General features: G+C 37.5%; 1 protein-coding gene across 1 annotated transcript in view; it reads left to right on the top strand.

The window, feature by feature from the left end:
- The window catches only part of LOC126203718 (uncharacterized), a 276,111-nt gene that overhangs the window by 107,390 nt on the left and 153,047 nt on the right, over positions 1-15,674 (top strand). Inside the window, exons 5-6 of the mRNA XM_049938093.1 lie at positions 4,279-4,438; positions 9,825-10,044. Coding sequence (XP_049794050.1) covers positions 4,279-4,438; positions 9,825-10,044 — 380 coding nt within the window. The remainder of the gene's footprint in view (positions 1-4,278; positions 4,439-9,824; positions 10,045-15,674) is intronic.

Below are 15,674 nucleotides of genomic sequence, written 5' to 3'. Positions count from 1 at the left end.
GAAAGGAGGAGTTGTCATGCATGCAAAAATTAAATCCAGTTCAAATGTATTAATACTAGTAGTTTCACCTTAGAACAACAACTGAAACCCATTGTTTGTGAATTGCTGCTTTCAAATATGTCATTCATAATTAGTCCAGTATTTTATTTTTTGATTTATATGCACATTCCATAAATTTTTATGCATTGAGACACTAGGAGCAGAACAACTTACGGAATATATAAATGTAGATTACATGGTATAGTTAATCTACAAAAACAGTTGCAGGGGAATTGAAAACATAAAACCAGAACAAAACAGAAGAAAAGTGAAAAGAAGACAACAAGACTGCAGGGTTTAGCACATACTGTGAAGTACATGACAAAAACACATTTAAATATATGCATAAAAAGTTTATATGTCTGTGTTAAAAAATCCATGCAATAAATATCAAGATCTATCGAGTAATTACATCTGTATTTTAATTTTAAATAATGCACTGTTACTATGTGGGCCTTTGATGTTATTTGGCAATACTGGAATACTGTACAACTTCCTGTACCTGAGTTAGGTTTTTGAGAATCAGTGGAGGTCAACCTCCTTTTGTGTATTGTGGTCATTGAGTACCACTTGACACCACAATGACACAATGATTTTGTGCTAGTCACAAAAGAGCGGCACAAGTAACGCCACTCTAAGGATGCTTTGCATTAAATACATGCTGTAACAGTTGTGCATGTTAGTTACCTTTGGAGGTGGTAGAATGGAAATGAGTGGTTGGTGTCATTGGCTGGAAGGCCCCTTGCAGGGCAGGTCGGTCACCTTGGTGCAGGTCTTATTACATCCAACGCCACATTGAGTTATCTGCATGCCAGATGGGCATGAAATGATGATGAAGACAGCACAGCACCCAGTCCCTGAGTGGAGAAAATCCCCGACCAAGCTGGGAATCGAACCTGGGCCTGTAGGATGGCAATACATTATGCTGATCACTCAGCTATTGTGGCGGACACTGGAGTAATGAGCTGATGTTAGTCAAGAATGTCTTTAAGGCAACAAAGACACCATCATTAACACCTGAGTGAGTTTTAATGAATTCATGTAACAGGGCTATGAGAAGGGGGATGTTGCTTCTGTGGTACTTCAGAAAGACTTGACAGGAATGTAGCCACTGTACATGATTGCTGGCAGCAGTGGTCACAAGAATGTATGGTCATAAGGAGACTGGCCATGTGGCACTGCTGAGAGGGAAGACCATCATGACTCTGGTGCATCATAACGCATCTGCAGCAGCAATTTGAGCAGCCGTTGACATCACAGTGATGCAACAAATTGTTACAGGTTGGTTACTTCAAGGACAGCTCAAAGCTACCTACCCTGTAACATGCATTCTACCGACCCCAAACCTCCACCGTTTGTGACATCAGTGGTGTCAAACAAGAGCTCATTTGGAGGGCAGGGTGAAAGTCTGTTGTGTTTTCTGATGAAAGCTGGGTCTCCTCAGTGCCACTTATTGCCATGTGTTGGTTAGAAGGAGGTCAGTTGAGGGCGTGCAACTAATCTGTCTGCATGTTAGACACACTTGAACTACACCTGGAGTTATGGCCTGGGGTGTGATTTCATATGACAGCAGGAGTTAGTTCTCTTGAGGCTATCCCGTGCAGCTTGAAGGAAAATTTGTACAGCAATCTGGTGATTTGACCAGTTGTGCTGCCATGCATGAGCAGCATTCCAGGAGGTGTTTTCAAACAGGATAATGTTTTAAACACACAAACACTCACCCAAGTGCAGCTGTTGTAACCCAACATGATCTAAAGAGTGTCAACATGTTACCTTGGTGTGCTTGATCACCACATCTGTCACCAGTCAAGCACATATGTGACATCATTGGAAGACAACTCCAGTATCATCCACAAACAGCATTTACTGCCCCTTGTATTGAATGACCAAGTGTAACAGGCATGGAACTCCATCTTACAAACTGACATCCAGTACCTGTACAACACAATCCATGCACATTTTCATGCTTGCATTCAACATTCTGGTGGTTACATTGGTTGTTAATGTACCAGTATTTCATATTTGCAATGGCTTATCTTGCACTGTTAATAGCTTATGTATGTCATCTAGACAAATGTATTCCCGAAATTTCATTACTCTACATTAATTATTTCTTGGTGGTGTGATTTTTATCAGTAATCACACTCTAAATTCTTATGTGTTTATATTGATAAGAACATGTTTGTGACTTTGACACTGATATCTTGTATGTCATCATATACCTTTCCTATGATCCGAAACTTTTGCCTCATATATAATATCTGTCTTTGATGACAAAAATGTCAAAAAATTGATTTCTCCCTTTTAATTCATTAGTGTCTAATGGCATTGTTCAAAAATGGTTCAAATGGCTCTGAGCACTATGGGACTCAACTGCTGAGGTCATTAGTCCCCTAGAACTTAGAACTAGTTAAACCTAACTAACCTAAGGACATCACAAACATCCATGCCCGAGGCAGGATTCGAACCTGCGACCGTAGCGGTCTTGCGGTTCCAGACTGCAGCGCCTTTAACCGCACGGCCACTTCGGCCGGCAATGGCATTGTACTCTAAGGCAATTTGTCTCAGAGGAAAAATGTGTTTGTAGCACAGAAGAATGTAGTAATGACAATAACTGATGTACAGTTTAGAACTCTTATAAACAGCTCTTTAAACAGTTAAGCATACTGACAACAGCATTAGACTACACTTACTTTCTTGTAATGGATGGGTTCACCAGCCATTATGTTAGTGATGAGCTCATCAAGGTCAGGATGTCAACGAACAACTGAAATAGTGTTGACAAACCATATATTCGTTATTCAGGATACAGCAGTGTGTGTGACGTCACTCCAGACAGCTAGTTCTCAGGGCATTGTTAATGTATGGCTGCTGAGGTAAGTGCTGCTCATCACATGGCTTGCACCTGCAGGCTGGTGGCAGTGGAGGAAGTAGCAGCACCAGCACCAATGACGCTGCAAGGCCACTGACCCCTCGAGCCGATTCACTGTGTCACCCACATGGCCCAGTGGCCACTACCATTCTTGGGAATAGATGAACAGGGTGGTTATGAACATGATGAAGATTGCATGCAGAAGGAGCAGTGTCCAGTGGTGGAGTCTGCCTACACAATCAGTGCAGACAGCACTGCACAAGTGGGACTGGATGAGCAGCTGCAGAGTGCCAAGTTCCCAGTGTTTGAAACTGCATGTCCACAGGACTATGACTAGCAGTGCCTAAATCCACAGGAGAAGAGATGCAAATCCAAGGAACTCATCAAGCAGTAGACACAAAGACTGCAGGTCATCATAGATCCAACATTGTAGTTAGATGCCAGAAGACTGAAATCACCTGAAAATGAAAAATACTTATAAGATCCTGGCTCATGCTTGTTTTGCTACAGCAATGGTTTCTTTCACTCATGTCATAATAGAATCTCAGCTTGAACATGAGGTAAACAGAATATCCACATCACAGAAACTCTGTCCTTATGCTGAGTCAGTACTTCCCTTACTGTGGCCACTAAGCTTAGTGACAGTGGAAGTAACTGCCACATTGCCAGAGTCACAGTTCCTGCCAAATAGCACATCCTACTGAGTAACTTGCTCAGTTGGCTTGTCTGGATTTGTGCAGCACCTGAGGGCAATGCCTTAATTTTCCTCAGCCATTACATGCACATTATTTTACAGTACAATACTCTTATGAAGTTTGCTATCAACACTCAATCACACTTTCAAAACAACAGTAATATTCATAAATATAATACTAGAAGGAGACATGATTTACACTATCCAACACTCAGCTGTGTGTAACACAGAAGGAAGTGGGTATTCAGCTGTAACAAAACTCTGACCACCTGCTGAGTGATGTGAGATTTTAATGAATAGTAGAATTAACCCTAAGCACAAACTGAAGTCATCTCTGGTTGACAACTCTGTCTGCTCCATAAAAGGATTTCTGGATGTGTAGTAGTAGTATGATGTTTGTGTATGTGTGTGTTTTTTGTTTTTAAGAGAATGAGAGACATGGAATTTAATAACAGAGCTACATATAAAATGCTGTATGCATGTCTGCAAGCATGTATTGTAAAAAGAAATGGTCAGAATGTTGCCATATTTTCCTCTGAGAAGATGTTGGCTTACTATAATTGTATAACTGTCTTGTTCCATATCATAGGGAGATGCCTTGATTATGATCCATGGAACATGCAGAGAACTAACAAATTTATCCTCATGTATTTTCATAGTATTACCTGAACAGTCTGTTGCAGAGGGGAAAAGACATTTCAATGGCAGATGTTGAAAACTCTTTTGGTGGAAATATTTGCCGCTGCACTGGGTATCGCCCAATACTTGATGCATTTAAGTCTCTTTCCTCTGATGCTTCAACAGAACTTAAAGGCAAATATCCAGATATTGAGGTATATTAACATATTTCTCTAGCTCATAGCTAACCTGTTATTTTAAGTTCTTTGTCATACCTAGTGCTTTCCTTAACAAAAATATTATTATTTCCAGGTTCCAGGTATCAACATATCTTTTGCAAATATTCTTAGGCTTTAAAAAGTGTCATTATAATACATTACACAAATTTCTTTAGAAAGATTTAATGTCAATTTAAGACACCTTTCAAATGGGTGGATTCCATGTAGTAATGTAAGTTCTCTTACTCTCATGCTGTATACTCTGCTGATGCACATTCATTACCAAGCTGCACTATTACATCTGTTAGAGTTATGATTATGCAAGCAGCAGAAAATTATGAAAACCATATTGTCCTTCACACTTATATAATATAAAAAATCATAAAATCTCATACTGAGAAAGAACTATTATTACTCTGAAAAAGTCCATGCAGTTACATTACGTGATGAAATGGGGATGTACTAATTAATCTGTGAAGGAGCATATTCCACAAGAATTAAATTTGGATAATTCTGTGAAATAAGTTGGCTAACCACACGGGGCACATTAAAAAATTATTTAAGAAGGTCTGCAATAACATACTAAAACTAGAAATGTTTTTATACCATTCATAGTACCTTAGTCACAGTACTTCAGCTGTATTTCATAAATATATTACAATTTAGCCAACCTGTTGTTAAATATTTAATGATATATTTTGTGATGTGTTACATCCAGTAAAAATGATTAAATTCATTTTTCAACATTTGGTGTACAATGTATGTTCTCTAGGAATTCACCTTGGGAAAAAACCCTTGTACATGTAACAGTCATGAAATTTTCAGTAGCATATTCACTATGCACAGGTTACTCAGATGTATGCAGAGAAACTATTAAAGCAACCAGGAATTAGCTGGGGCTAACAGTTTAGCCAACAGAATGAAATATCTACAAGTTACAGTAAAATTAGAAGCTAGGGTCATGAGCTAAAGAATGAGATACTATTATTATTAGACACAATTAAATGATCATTAATGAAAATTCATTGTCAGCCTGAACTTTAAAAATAAAATTAAATAAAAAAATGGTATTAAAAAAGGAAAGTATAAGATGTGTTAAAAAAGTAGTTTTCAAAAAGTGAACAGAGACTGCAAAGATCATACAAGCATTTCACAGATTTTGTTCCAGCATCTCCCATGGCCTTCAAAAGTATCAAAAACTTTAGAGAATTTGAAGAAAGTTTTGAAGGAATGGAATTTTCTGGCAACAACCCTTTAATAATGAATTCATTTCAGGATTATAAATTCAGTCTACATACATTTCAGTTGTAATCTCATTTGAGATATAAGTGACATAATGAAGATTAACAACAGAGCTTGCTGTAAGTTCTCTTGCATATGATTTCTAACTTAAATAAATACATGAATGATAATAGATAAGTTTTCCAGAAATATAAACCTATTTATAAATAATCAGTGAATTAAATAAAGTAAAACACAATAACATTTTTATCTGACCAAAAGATGATGACAACTGCTTTTAAGTGGAAAGTTGGCTGAACAGAGATTATAGGCCACCTTATAAATCTGTTTATTCCATATGAATGTCAGAATGCTAGCAGATTTTACAAATGTCATTTCAGCCAGTGTGTGAGCAACAAAATGTAAACTGTAGGCCATTAATATTGCAACACCAGAAAGGATAGCAAATAAGGAAATGTTACTTATTGTGCATAAACACTACAGCAGAGTATATACATATGATTACATTTTTACATGATATGCAGGGTGCAAAATATACCACACAAAGCTGTTACCTCCAACAGGAACAATGGTGCTAACCTTCTTGGGAACTGAGCTGACCTGGACTTGGATGACAGATACCAGTTCAATGTTCTATGTTGTTTTGCTGTGTGCCAAAATAAATCAAGTGTAGTCGCTGTTGAGTGATGGTGTGCCATTCTCTCAACAAACCATGACCAAATGTTTTCAGTGTGTGAGAGATAATGAAGGATGTGCAGGCCACAGCAACAGTTGAATACCTTCTGTATTGAGTTAGGTTACAACACCATGGACAACATGCAGCCTTGCATTATCGTATTGAATTATAATATAACAGGAACCTTGAAGACAGGGCACAGCCACCAGCCTTGAAACATCAGAAATGTAATGGCTGCTGTTGAAATTACCAGCTATGTGGCCCAAGGGTGATTGTGCTGTGTATCCAAATCACCTAATACCATCACACCAGAAGCTGCATTTGAAGGAGATAATGAATTCCATCGGGCAATGTTCAGTCCCTTTGGAGTCTCCATACCTATATAGAGCTAGAACCCATCAGAAAAGATGGCATGTTGCCACTCCTGTGTCTAGTATTGTCACTGGTCGCACCACTGTCAGCATGTCTCTCTCTGCTGCCATGTTGATGGAAGCCGCAATAGTGGCCACTGTGCTTACAGTCTGAGATGTTCTGGAAATCATTGAACTGTCAGTCTTGCTGTAAAAAAGCCTGTTTCCTGGCTCAAGGTGTTTGGCATGACTGTATGATTGAGCAAGATCAAGTGAATAGTGTATGTGGTCTCATAGATCTCTAAGGTCCTACATGATGTTGAGTATGTCCACTCCAAATCCATTGAGTACGTGCTCACATGACAGTCATGGGGTGCCAACCTGAATGATCAGCAATATTGTGGAATGATAAACTGAAGACTTGATAGATCATAATTAAAGCATTGTTGAAGTTTGACACATTTCTCCTTCTTATACAAGGTATCACATAATTTTCTTCAAAAGCAATCAGTATTAATATGAGAGTCATTCAATAAGTAATGCCCACATTCTTTTAAGAAGCCATTAATATACACAGATAAACATCCTTGTTGGTGCTTCACATTTGATGTTTTTTCTGTGTGGCAGCAAAGTTTCAAACCATCCTAGCAGATGGTAGAGCCATAGTACAGTGACAAAATGGTGTCTACATGTGACTCACATTACAAGCAGTGTGCTGTTATTGAACTCTTTTGTGCAGAAAAAGAAACACTGGTGAACATCCATAAACATTTGTGTGCAATGTATTGTGATTTTTCAGTTGATAGGAGTACAGTTGGGCAACAAGTAAAGAAAGTTATAGCCTCAGGAAATGCAGAAACAGAGCTCCACGATCAGCCATGCTTGGGACATCCTCTCACAGCCACTGCTCCAGACATGCTGAATTATTTGTACCAACCATCTCTTTAGTCCGCTTAAAGATTCTCTATGGGGAACGCACTTTGAAGATGATGAGAGTGTGAGTCATTCAGTGAAAACATGGCTACGCCTACAGAACAAGAGCTTTTACCAGCATGGAATACATGCTCTTCCACAACATTGGTGTAGAGCCATAGAACATGATGGAGACTATGTTGAAAAATAGTACCTGGACAAGACATGGTGATTTATATTGTCACCAGATTCTGACTCTTACAACATCTTAACAATAAAATATATTTAGAGAAAAAAATGTGGGGCATTACTTATTGAATGACCCTTGTATTTAATTTCTGGATAAGAAAATCACTGTGTAATTTTTTGTTATTCACAGAATGTAGCTTTTGTTACTTCTGCCTACTTTCTGCAGTTGCCTTCAAATGACAACTTATACTTAATATCTGATGCGTGTTGTAAGCCCTCTTCACAGCAATTTTAAAATCCAGCAATGTATTTCTAGGGTCTTTAAATCATTCTACTTATTTTTTTAATGAGAAAATGTGCTTTGTAAGATTTCTTCAACTCAGTTGTTCTGCTCATGCATTTTGGTAAACATACTGTGCCTGACAAAACAGGCAAAATACCCAGAAGCCACAGCTGGATGTGAATGTAACTTCATACGCATACACAACATCGGTGGATATTCAACTGACTAGAGTTACTGGCAGATTAGGGCAACAGGTAGAACAGCCACTTAAGTGCATTAGTGCTGGTTGTATTTACTGTTGTTACAAGGCCTGGTGGGGTACATAAGGGGAATGAATGACATCAGATGCTGTGTGATCACTGGGAAAGACATCGAAATGCCATGAACTTTTGTGAGACAGCATTATCAGCATCCGACAGAGTCTGAAAATGGGCACATTTTGTATCTCCATATTGCCAGGTGTTTCACTCACACAACATCCAAATGTATGGGGCTTTTTGACGTGACAGTTGCCTAGTGCTGGACTGCATGGAAACATACTAAGCTTACACTTAATCAAGGTTTCAGTTGACCATGTTCTCTAACCACAAGGGAGGATCACCGTATTGTTACCAAGCACATCATAACCCTTTCACATCAATGTCTGCCATCTGAAAACAATTAATGGACTCCTTGCAGTGTTCTGTGTCATCCACAATCATTGGTCAGAGGCTAGCAGCAGGTGGACTAGGAAATTACTGTCCCATGCTAGGCTGCCATTAGTGCCACAACACAAATGGGTGCATTTGGAATGTTCCTGAAACTAGGAATCATGTTCTGCCAATGAATGACATTGTATGAGGTTAACAATAAACTGCAGTTCTGCACTACCACAGAAGACCATAGTTAATGATGTGGTGGTTACATGGGGAGAGGTCCCAATCTTCCAATGTTCTGGAGACAGTGGTGTTACTCCTAGTATCATGGAGTGGGGAATCATCAGGTATGAGTTCTTGTCATGGCTGGCTGTGATAAGGGAACTCATGGCATAACGGTATGTCACAAACATACTGTGTCCTCATGGTTACCTTTCATGTGACAGTATTGTGGTGCCATGCTTTACAGGACATTGTTGATCCACACATGGCACATGTCTCTGAAAATTGTCTGTGTGTATATTGAGGTACTCCAACGCCCAACAAGATCCACAGAGCTGTCCCGAATGGAACATGTATGGAAACAATCTGGATGTCAGCTCTGTCCCAGTGCCTATATCAAGAATATTGAGGACCATTACAACAGATGTGGCTAAGCTTGGCTTAAGAGAGGATACAACAGCTTTATGACAGCCATCCCAACTGAAGCAGTGCATTTGTCCAGGCCAGAGGTGATGCAACATCATGTCAACAAGTCTCATACTGCAAAGTTCTTTGTGAAATTGATTTGTTTTTATACTCACCTAAATAATGTTACATTCTCTCTCAATCCTCCCCCTTCCAGTTCTTCACTTTTTTGTTAGGAAAAGTACTTCCCCAGTGATAGCATATCAGTTACTGTCAGATTCATTTTAGTAAAGCCCCTCCTGCAGAGAAAATGATATTTTATTATCTAATGAAATTTTGATATAATTATACTAGTAATTTTTATTTCAAATGTTTTAAAATACACTGTAGAATATAGCAATATTATTAGGCTAAGTACTAAATCAGCAGTAGTTAAAATATTCCATGATAAACACTGTATTTGTTTCAGGATATAACTCAAAAGATTTGTGCAAAAAATGGGAAACCATGTAATGAAAAATGTGCCAATGACAGTGACACATGCAGTCAACAGAATGTGCTCTCGCCACTACATTTGGAAACACAGTCTTCAGAATGGTTTAGAGTTGATAAAATTGATGATATTTTCAATATTCTAGCTACAAAATCTGATAAAAAATACATGCTTGTAGCGGGCAACACAGCTCACGGTTAGTATTGAAGAAACCCTTCCATACTTTTTATTTTTTGTCTGCAATCTCATCCATAAGTTTTTACTTGCAGCACTCAGCTGTTTGAAGCCCACTTGTCTTTCTAATATGAGGATGAATAAATTTCTTTATATTGGATAATCTTGCACATTTGCAAAACTTGTTTTGTATCTCATTTAGTGAAGGATAAATGATATCCAAAATTTATCATTAAGGTTTCCCCATTATCATTACAGTATAAATACACTGTCTTGAAAGTTTCAAGATGGCTCAGAGGTCTTCAGATTCCCTGATACAAATATGAGTATTCTAATGGAAAGTCCATGGTGGAATATAAGTAATGGAAGGAGTAAATGTAAGAACTCATCTATCATGATGTCTGTTCAAAAAGCATCAACCGTTGGTTGGCAGAATTATATTTATTGATTTGGAGGTACAGAACCCTAATCCTCTTGAAACTGGTCACTGTAGTAATGCACAAATTTCTCCCAGCATGTCTGCCATTGCTGGAAACACTCCTGAAACTTATTTTTTGGAGTTTGATTGGCCAGGTAGTCATGTTTTGTATGATGTCTTCTCTTGACTCTAACAGTGTTCCTCTCAGGGAAATTTTCAGCTTTGCAAAGAGCCAAAAGTCACCCAGAGGCATTTCAGTGGACTAGGGAGCCTGACTAACTGCAAGAACATTGTGTTTGTTGAGGAAAGTCTAAATAAGATGTCCAGAATGGGTGTGTGCATTATGATGATGGAGCTACCAAATTTTTCTACCCACAGATATGGTCGTTTGCATTACACAACATCATGAATGTGATTGTTTGGCCTCGTGATTGTACTGTCCCTGAAGTTAAAGAAGATGGTCAATATGATGGTGACATTGCAGCAAATCTGCCATTCATTTTTTGGCTTTGAGGACATCAGCTATTTCCACTGTGATGACTGTCTCTTGGTTCCTGCGTCACATGCTGTTAGAAGAGTTTCAAGCTTTAAAATATAAATATGACAAATACTACCGATAGTAGGTCTTGGGTTAACAAATGTGATGGCCTGTGTAAAAACTGCAGAAAAACTGCTAAAAGTCGTATTGTATGTGTGAAGTGTGAGTCTAAATTTCACTTTTGATGTGTCAAACAGATCACCAGAGCCACCGAGTAAGTTTGTAGCACTTCATTCAGTCAGGGGAAAAAAAAAACTGTGTTGGCAAAAGTAAATGCAATGAATCTAATGATAATGATTGATACAAAAAGACACTAATGGATGGACACAGGAAAAAGTTCTTACTATATGCAGACAACCATGGGAAAAGCCTCTCAGCTCCCCTTCATGATGCTGTACATAGAGAGTATTCTGTTTTCGCAAAAGTTAATTCTGGAGCAACATTAAGTGCTGTAGTCAAAAACCTAGTTATTGAAAAAAATAATTTGAAAAAAGATGATCACATTGTAATTATAGGCAGCACAAATAACATCTACAAAAATGAGAGCATGACAGCACTCGGAACTTACAGGAAGTTATTACCTAAACTGTACAACACAAATTTCACCTTAATAAACATACTAGTGTGGCATGATCTCCCCTAGTGGTTGTGTGTGAACAGAGAAATTGAGCACTACAGCTCTGAACTACAGAAGCTGTATAAAAAATTAAATTAAAAAATTAAATCATGTGCATGTACTAGATATGAGCAGAATTAAGCATGAAGAACATACCAGACATGGACCCCATTTAAACAGAAATGTAAGGCACAAATAGAGAACCAGGTAGTGGAACTTTGTAGCAAACAGCGTAAAACCAGGGAGTTATTTGCAAGAAGCAACACGACAGTGTGGAATTAAGCAACACCAGCCAGTCAAAAGCAATAACCAACTCATCACCAACAACCTGTCAAACCCCATCACTAATGAAAAGTGACAGGTGTGGAAGAGTGACAAATTTTTATGGGATCAGTGCAACAAGAAACATGGCAAGACTTTGGTCAATTTGTAAGTAATGAGCACACAAGCAAAGCCTATAAAAGGGAGCCTGTCAGTAAATCAAGTACCAATCCTTATGTATTGAGAGACATTAATTTAACCCCCAAATATGATAGCTTAAAATCTATTATGAATGATAAATTATGTATATTCAACCAAAATATCAGAAGCCTAAGAGATAAAGTGGAGGTTTTGGCTCTTAACATAAATGAAAATTACTCCCTAGCCTAAATCCATTTATTGTGTTTCATGGAGCAGCAGGTAAAGTCTGCCATGCTGATGCCTCAGTTAGAGGGTTATGTCCTAGCTGATAGTTACTGTTAAGCAAATAGAGAGAAAGGTGGTGCTGCAGTATATGTCAAAGTGGGTATAGCTCATAAATCACTTAACTTAAATATGCAGTGTGAAGATTTTCATTTTGAAGCCTGTGAATCTCAGATTTTTGCAGATAATATGTCTGTTATAGTGGTGACAATATACAGGGTTCCTGCAGGGATAATTTGTGTCTTCTTAAAACAGCTTGAATCAGTTTCGTTAAAATATATTCAAAGGTGAAGTATTTAGTAATTCTGGGTAACTTAAATGTAAACTTACTTACAGGCCACTCCAATAGAAGAGAAGTAAAATATTTGTTACTAGCTTTTAATCTAACTCTAGTAGTTGAATTTTCCACCCAAATGACAGATGCTAGTGTAAGTCTTATTGACAACATCTTTATTGATAAGTTTAGCAGTAGTCACAGTGCTGTAAGTGAAATTCTCAATGGTCTGACTGGCCATGATGGGCAGTTGCTTACTGTTAATAGCATATGCTTCAGCATTAAATGTAAACCAGTTATTAGGTTATCCAGAACAATATTAATAAATTTCAATAATCTCTTGCAGCAGATTGCCTGGAACCCAATGTATAAAGAAAGAAATGTTAATGTTAAATTCAACCTATTCACATATGAATTCATGTTCCTTTTTGAAGCAGTATTTCACAAAATAATTGTGAAAATGAATCCCCAGGCTTGCAAAATGAAACTGTGGATTACAAAAGGGATAAAAATTTCATGTATGACAACAAGAGATTTATATACATCACAAGGAGGTTCTGATGAGCCGGCTGAAAAGAACATTACAGATCATATTTTAAAATACTGAAAAGAGTTATAAAGTGCTCTAAAACATTACATATTAAATCTGAAATAGACAACTCAAACAATAAAATTAAAACCAACTGGAGTGCTATATAAAGGGAGCTGAGGAAAAATATGACAGTGTTTCTAACATAGAAATAAGACATTGTGGTGGTTTGATTAAAGATACTGATGCAGTTGAAAGTGTCCTTAATGAGCACCTTCTAACAGCTTCCCAGAAAACTGGTTGTAAGGACTCAGTCAATGAGGCTATGGATCCCCTGAAAGAACTTGGATTGTGCAAAATAAATCTAGTGCATATAGCCCTAGTCTTTGTCAGTGAGGTAAAAGGATCCTCACTAAAATGCAAACCAAAAATTCATCTGGATCTGATAATGTTTCCTCTAAGGTACTTAAACATTCTCATAATGGCATTTGTGTAATACTTTGTCATATATTTAATGAGTACCTTCAACAAGGTATCACCCCAGACAGAATAAAGTATGCAGATGTGAAACCACTATTCAAGAAAGGGGATAAATCTGACACTTCTAACTACTGCCCGATTTCCCTTTTAAGAAGTTTCTCCAAAGTCCTTAAGAAACTTATACATAAGAGAATTGTGGAGCACTGGAAAATCCACAAGGCTCTTACCCATTATCAGTTCAGATTCCAAGCAGGCCTGTCAACTGATGAAGATATATTTGCATTTATCAATAATGTTTTAGAAGCACTGAACAATAGATTAGCTTCAGTTTGTATATTTTGTGATTTAACCAAGGCCTTCAAGTGTGTGAACCATGAAATCCCTCTTTCAAAAGCTGGCTATTATGGTTTAAATGACACTATGAGGAATGTGGCTTCGATCATACTTAACTGATACAAAGCACAGAGGATCACTTAGTCATGGAGATGGCACAATAACCTCATCTGGTTGGGGAATAGTAAGTACAGGAATGCTGCAAGGTTCTGTGCTGAACCCCTGTTCTTTCTTATTTTTGTTAATGACCTTCCACACTCTACAAAAGCTACTACCAAATTTACTGTCTGCAGATGACACATCACTTTTAGTTGAAAAAAAAAAAAAGAAGAAAAACTGCCTGACAGTGACATTGCAACATCTGCCAACTTTTTGCTCAACAATCTCCATAAATGGTTCGCCTGCAAAGGCCTGACTTTAATTTTTTTTTAAAAAAAGAAAAGTACATTCATTTACATGGGTCTCAGAAATTGCAGGAGGACATAAGTCCAAGCTGTAATGATCAAGATGCACATCAAGTATATTCTCCTAAATTTTTAGGCCTATACATCGACAATAAATTGAATTGGTTGTGCCATATTCGGGACTTGACAAAAAGACTTACGCTGTACGTATTATAGCAGTGACTGCAAATACTGATGCTGTTAAGGCTGCTTATTTTGGCTATTTTCATTTGTTGTCATAAGGCAAAATGTTTTGGGGAAATCAACCAATGAAATTAAAGTATTTGTCGCTCAGAAAAGGGCAATTGGAATTTTAAGTGGAGTGAGTAGAAATCATTCACACAGAAATCTTTTTAAAACACACAAAATATTAACAGTGATATCACAATATATCCCTTATGTCCTTTTTAGTTAAGAACCTACCCATGCACAAAACCAACAGTAACTATCATGACTATGGCACAAGATCAAAACACGACTTGCGTGAGGACAGAAAAAACTTAAAAAACTAAAAAAAATCTAGTACTAAAATGTGTACACTAGTCAAGCAAAAAGATATTTAATGTATTTCCTATGGTCATAAAAAATCTTACTAATGTAATACCACAAATTAAAAGTAAATTAAAAGAATATCTTCTGAAACACTTTTTTACTCTCTTGACGAGTTCTTTGACATATCCAAGTCTATAAGTCAGATATGACACATTGACTTGTAATATTTGCTGTTACCCCTGTGTAACTGAACGACAGCAGCCCTGAATTTGCTCACCACTTCAAAAAATACAAGTTAACTCTGAGTCGTGTAATAAGGGAAGCAAAATTAAGGGAAAATGACAAACTTATCATGGAATCATCAAACAAAGCTAAGACAATGTGGAATACGGTACAGAGACTTACTGGAAAGGTGGAAACACACAAAAATATTGTATTGTCACAGGCGGGCAGCAAGATTACTGATCCAAAATTAATTGCTAACCACTTCAATTCTTACTACACCAATATTGCTCGTGAGTTAGCGAAGGAACAAATGGGAAAAACATCAAACAAAATATTACAGGAAATTTCTGGAAATAGTGTAACAAATACATCCATGTTCCTCCGTCCAATAAGTAGGGAAGAACTGTTAAACAGTATAAAGTCATTAAAAAATAAATATTCAGCCGGAGTCGACGATGTGCCAGACTATATTATAAAAGTATCAGCTGAACAGATACTCGCACCACTGCTAGATATATGCAATTCTTCACTATCAAGTGGTATTTTCCCACAACAGTTAAAAACTGCAAAAGTTGTACCCCTTTACAAAAAGGGCGATCGGCAGCAGATGGTCAACTATA

The sequence above is a fragment of the Schistocerca nitens genome, chromosome 9 (assembly GCF_023898315.1).
Source record: "Schistocerca nitens isolate TAMUIC-IGC-003100 chromosome 9, iqSchNite1.1, whole genome shotgun sequence".
Taxonomy (NCBI): domain Eukaryota; kingdom Metazoa; phylum Arthropoda; class Insecta; order Orthoptera; family Acrididae; genus Schistocerca; species Schistocerca nitens.
The sequence above is the reverse complement of the archived record's forward strand: the minus strand, read 5'-3'. Positions and strand labels throughout refer to the sequence as shown.